The sequence below is a fragment of the Triticum dicoccoides genome, chromosome 3A, assembly GCF_002162155.2.
Source record: "Triticum dicoccoides isolate Atlit2015 ecotype Zavitan chromosome 3A, WEW_v2.0, whole genome shotgun sequence".
Lineage (NCBI taxonomy): Eukaryota > Viridiplantae > Streptophyta > Magnoliopsida > Poales > Poaceae > Triticum > Triticum dicoccoides.
The window spans coordinates 87,924,513-87,930,512 of record NC_041384.1 but is presented as its reverse complement, the minus strand read 5'-3'; the positions used below and the strand labels follow the sequence as shown (position 1 = coordinate 87,930,512).

Here is a 6,000-nt window from a genome sequence, read left to right as displayed (position 1 = left end):
CTTCAAACAGTATGGAACCAGTGAACACGTATTCTTGTACGAACACTGCTGGCCAACCGATGCCTGCTAGCATTTGCTAAGATGCGTGAAATATTTAAGAACACATTGGAGCGTCAAGATTTGAAAATACTCCCTCTGCCTCAAAATAAGTGACTCGACTTTGTACTAGCTTTAGTATAAAGTTAGTACAAAGTCGAGTCACTTATTTTGAGATGGAGGGAGTAGCTTTAAAAATAATTCAAAACAGTTTTTAAAAATCATGAACAATTTTTAAATACCGAATAATTCTATAAACACAAAAAAATCAAATTCCATTTTATTTTGAAAAATGCAATTTTTTTGGAATTCTGAACATTCTTTTAAAGCACGAACAGTTTTTGAAATCCTCAAGCAGTTTTAAAGTGCGAACACCTTTTGAAAATTCCATTTTTTGAGAAACATGAATAATTTATCAAAAACATGAACATTTGTTTAAAACATGATCATTTTTTGAAAACGTGATTTTTTTTCAAATGTTGATTTTTTGTTGAATTCTTGAACATTTATTAAAAATTATGAACAAAATTGAAATTCCAAGCATTTTTTGTAAATGTTTTTTTGAAAACCTGAACAAAACTTCAAATGATGAATAATATTTAAATTTTGAACACGTTTGGAAATTCTGAACATTTTTTGAAATTTATGGAAAACATAATAGAAACCAAAAAAACGAGAAGAAAAAGAACAAAAAAAAACAACAACATGAAAAGCCGATTCAAGAACCTTCTAGAAGGTTACCAAAACCAGTAGAACACACTAGGCTACTGAAAAATGGGCCGGCCCACCAGATTGCTCGCCTCGGTCGCAGTGTGCATCTGACATGTGATAGAATTTGTCGGAATCATGAAGGGAATTTTATGGGAGCATCGTTCATTACTCTCAATGGTGTCACGAATGTCCCTACACTTGAATCCATGGCGTGCCGGGAGGCACAGGCGCTTGTTCTCGACCTATTGGCATCTCGAGATCGGAATCCGATTTTCCGTAAAACATTAGCAGGTTGACGCGATTGTAAAAATGTCTTATATTATATTATGGGACAGAGGGAGTAGATGATTATAGTCACAAGCAACACGGCAATACCTTTAGATGATTGGAACAACATTTTAACAGAATTATACATAACGGCGAAACGAGTGCCTCAGACAAGATACGAACGGCATTGGATCTTTCCCAGGTAGCAGGTACAATATCGAATCGAATTATTTACGACAGGGACGCGGTACGGATCGAGTCCTCTCGTCTCGTCTGTCGATTTGGATTGCAGCACCATGCAGTGCATGCAAGCCGGCCTGCCGGCTGGCTAGTTGCCGTCGAGGGCGACCTGCCCGGCGACGAACGCCCTGAGGTTCCTCTCGGACGAGCCGCCCACGGCAGCCGCCGCCCGCGCCTTCTCCCTCCACAGCGCCGCCTTGGCGCGCACCACATCCGACGTGGCGAAGCCGACGCATCTCTGCAGCTCGTCGGCCTCCAGCACGCCGTCCTTCTCGCTCACGGCGGCCCTGACCCCGGTGCCGAGCTGCCGCTCCACCAGCCACGCGTTGGTGCCCTGGTCCGTCCACTGCGGCACTCCCACCACCGGCACGCCGCACGCCACGCTCTCCAGCGTCGAGTTCCACCCGCAGTGCGTCACGAAGCAGCCCACCGCCGGGTGCGACAGCACCTTCCCCTGGTCGCACCACTCCACCACCATGCCCCCGCCGGTGCACAAGTCGTCGCCGTCGACCTCGCCGCGGTTGTCCTTCCTCAGCACCCACAGGAACGGGCGGCCGATCTCCGCCATGCCGCGCGACACCTCCGTGATCTGCCGCTTGCTCATCGTCGACAGGCTCCCGAAGGAGATGTAGACGACCGACCCCGCTTCCTGCGCGTCCAGCCACTCCAGGTACCCCTTGCCGTCCTGCTTGAACAGGTCGTTGCTGTCGTTGGCCGCCGCCGCTGCCGAGGCGTCCAGGAAGGAGAGGACGGGGCCTATGGGGACGACGTTGATGCCGTGCTGGTGCAGCGTCGCCACCGCGTCGGGCTCCATGGCATCGAACGTGTTGGCGAGCACGGTGGGCGAGTCCTCGCGGTCCAGCAGGTCGAGCAGCTCACGGAACGCGGCGAGCACAAAGGAGTAGGGGTGGTCGTCGGACGCGATGGTGAGGAACGACGGCAGGTCGCGCAGGCGCATCGGCGGGAGCCCCCGGACGCGGACGTCCGCCCACGGGTCGCTCGCTGCGGCGGTGACGGCCTGGTCGAGGCCGTCAGTGCCGCGGAAGAAGTGGAAGTAGGCGGCGAGCACGGTGGCCGGCTGGATCCAGTAGAGCGCGGCGGGGACGCCGTGCGCGTGCGCGACGTCGGCGACCCAGGAGAGGAGCACCGTGTACACCACCTGAGTGACGGGGGTGCCGGCGTCGCGGAGGCGCGCGAGCACGCCGTCCAGCGTGCGGGCCCCCACGACCTTGAGGTTGGACATGTAGTGCATGCTGTCGTGCGCGGACCTGTCGAAGCCGCCGTCGTAGCCGTCGGAGTAGGGCACGTAGCGGACGCCGGCGCCGTCGACGTGGTCCACTGCCGCCGCGTCCGCGTCGTCCGGGAACATCTTGCGGCAGGCGGAGACGGCGGTGGAGACGGTGACGCGGGCGCCCAGCGCGGCGCGGAGCAGGCGCAGCGCGAGGTGGCGCGCCGGGTTGATGTGGCCCTGCGCCGGGTACGTGACCACGAGGAAGTGCGGCGCCTCCTCCCCCGCGCGCTCCATGGCCGGCATTGCCGCGTGCGTGCGTGCGATGCGAGTGCAAGAAGCCAAGAGCCAAGAAGCCAAGAGCGTACTAGGTAAGCAAGAGTGTCCTTGCTGGGGTGGGTTGCGGCGCGTGGTGGATGTGGTGGTGGCCCTTCGCTGCGCTTGTTATATACTCCGGCGGAGGTATCGTCGGGAATTTTTTTTACGGCGGAGATGACGGAAGTGCTGACTACATGGCGCAGGGGGGGCCATGTCAGACATGTGGTCAGCAGGCGTGGCTGGGCTAGCGCTGGCTGCAGTTCAGGCGTTTGTGTGGCGGTCCGTGCTGCAGCAAGCAAAGAGGAAGACGTGGATTGCCCAATTAATGGCTGGAGCCGGTCACATGTACTCCTCAGACTTGGTTGTCAACTTGGGGTTAGCCAGAGAGGGAGAGACGCATCTGAGCGTCTCTGATTGATTAAGGTTCGTGCTGAAATTTTGCATGTCTATCCACAAAAAAAAAACATTGGTAACATGTCGGAATGTCCCCTCCCGGCAATTCCTTGCATGTGCAGCGAACGAACAACCAAGCTGTCTTCCTTGGCTCTTCACCATCTTAGTGCGATCGAGGTTGAACTTCAGTTGCTGTTATATTCTCGAAAAAGCATACTGCTGTGCACTTGATATTTTGAGAGACACCGGTTATAACTTAACCCACGCACGCACAAAACCTCAGAGAACAATACGGCACCCACACAACGTCTATTGAAGAACATTTCAGAGTTGTGGAGCTTCGAAATTGATACACCTCAATATCGATGGGGACATCGCCTTCGACTTTAGGAGTAATTTATGTTTGATACTCTTCCCTCACGATCTTCACGCACGATTTTCAATATGTAATAAGTACTCTCTCTGTCCCGTAATATAAGATCGTTTTTTACGCTAATGAGGGAGTACTATTTTTCACATGACACATGCATATATAGGCCTCTAGCTATTTTCATTGATGCATGAGTCGCATGATTGGTTTGCAGCCAATATTTTGCTAGCCAAATGTTGGCATTGACAAATATTGGTAATACCAAGCCTGATAAATATTGATAAATTTATGTGAGATAGGCAAGATAACCTAGTAACCATTCAAGTAGTAGCCGATGCCAATTCTTGGCACCAGACCAATTATCCCCCCCCCCCTCTATCGACCACGACTCTAGAAGAGCACACACAAGTGCAATAGGTGCGAGCTAACATATGAAAATGATGGCCTCCCAACCCCACCATCATATGCATTGCAGATATGTGCCGCTAAATTTGGATACAACCAACAATGTGATAGATTGGAGCAAAATTTGAATGGCGCCATATGCCCAAACCATAATATTGGTTGGGAATGTTTTAGATACAGTTGTAATCAAACAATTTTGCAAGTTTCAGAAATGAAGTTGAGGGCAAAAAACCTCTTGAGTCGAAAACCCATTTTGAGAAATACAATATTGAGTTATCTCTCGTTTCTTGTCATGTTCTACGGATGCAACCGAGATCCTTTAAGTCCCACATACCAAAGTTTAGAGCATGTTTACATTGAAGGTTTTTTCCATTGATATCTAGCCGATAGTTTGAAGGGAGTCGTTATTTCCCGGCTGAATTAGAACTTGTTATTTCAGATTCCTATCTTATCTAGGCGATTTCTGAGTCAAATGTCTTAGCTAGGCGTTAATTTTTCATATTGTCTAATGGTTCATTCAGTAATTACACTTTCATATAATTATATGCTACATTAGATTTAGAGATGTGCGCCTATTAAAATTACATATCATTCAAACTTGTCAAATATGTAAACCGTCAATATTAGAAAGCAAACATAGTCAAGGTTCTGTACGGATGTTTCGAGAATGTGCTCCATTATGCAGGGTGAACCACTTTTGAGATATCAAAGGTATCGAGTCTCGGCGAGGGCTTCATAGTGAAATCACGATATGACTCTCAGTGGCGGAGCTTGGGACACATCTTAGGAGGGGCAAATGGGTTGGGAGGGCAACCAACATCAGGTTTAGGCTAGATTTCTATGAATCTATGAGCAATTTACTCATGATAATATGAACAAATCTTCTGAGCAGGGGGGGGGGGGTGATGGCCCAGTTTGATCTCCACTAAGCTCCGCCACTGATGACTCTGCTTCATTCAAAACTACCAACATCGAGCAAGCATTTTCATTGCGAAGCGTTTAGAGATTCTACCATTGGTTTGAATCTCGGTGGTTCTAGCTTCACTACTAGAACTAAAACCACGACACTTATTTTTGAATGAAGGGAGAAGTTGCCATAAAAGGGAATCTTGAAGCAATTTTTGTTGGCTAACCATATAAGGGACCCAACTCCTTTGTGCTAGGGTGGACTTTTTCCCATTCATTCTCTGATTCTACACTCAGTGTGAACAAGCCTCATCGTATTCTTGAGTTCCATGTTAAGAGATGCAACCATTGGAGATAGAGAGTTCTAGTTTTACTAGAGCTTCAAGCAAGAACATCTTCAAGCTTCATGAGTCCATTTTAACTCAAGAGTCGTCATTTTTTTATAACAATCTTATTGATTTTGAATTAAGGTATCTCATTAATTGTTGCCTAATCACTAGTGACACCCCTCCCCCAAATGTACAAATCATCTCTTTTACGCATTTAGCATATCAACAGTGACCACCAAATAAAAGAAATATGATGCTTTTTAAACTACTCGTTGATGAGCCCTACCATGGGTGCGAAACATCACAATCATATGTTCTAGAGTGCGAAACATCACCAATACCACCACTTGTGCCACTTGGATCTTCGCTCATCTGGTCTAACCAAACAAGTTTTTTAAGGCGGTTCTGTGAAATTCTCTGTGAAACCTATCTCAAAGCCTGCAGATCCATCATAAGCGGCCAAGACACCAATAGAGGAGGCACTAAACTCACCAAGATTCATTCCATTCAAATCATGGGCATTTGGGGGCTATGCCATAGCCTCCATGTTCATGGCCCCGGGGGCGTAGCGAAGCCCCTGGCAACATTGGCCATGGTTTGAGGCGTGACAACTAGTTCTTTCGTTCACTGTAACTATTCTAGCTAGTGTTATGCATTGTTCATCACTGTAGCGTGAAGTTTGCCTGAGGCATTCCTTTATCCCGGCTATGCAATTGCATGACCCCATCCATGTGCATGATCATTACCATCCCATTAGCATTTACTTTACGTTTCTCTACTATATTGTTTTTTTAAAT

At 48.3% G+C, this 6,000-nt stretch overlaps 1 protein-coding gene across 1 annotated transcript; it reads right to left on the bottom strand.

Moving 5' to 3' along the window:
* Nucleotides 1-1,094: 1,094 nt before the first annotated feature.
* Nucleotides 1,095-2,910, bottom strand: LOC119267302 (UDP-glycosyltransferase 75C1-like). Its single transcript, XM_037548672.1, has one exon. It carries the CDS (start codon nt 2,786-2,788, stop codon nt 1,343-1,345), a length of 1,446 nt encoding a protein of 481 aa, XP_037404569.1. The 5' UTR covers nt 2,789-2,910; the 3' UTR covers nt 1,095-1,342.
* Between the last annotated feature and the right edge of the window lie 3,090 nt (nt 2,911-6,000).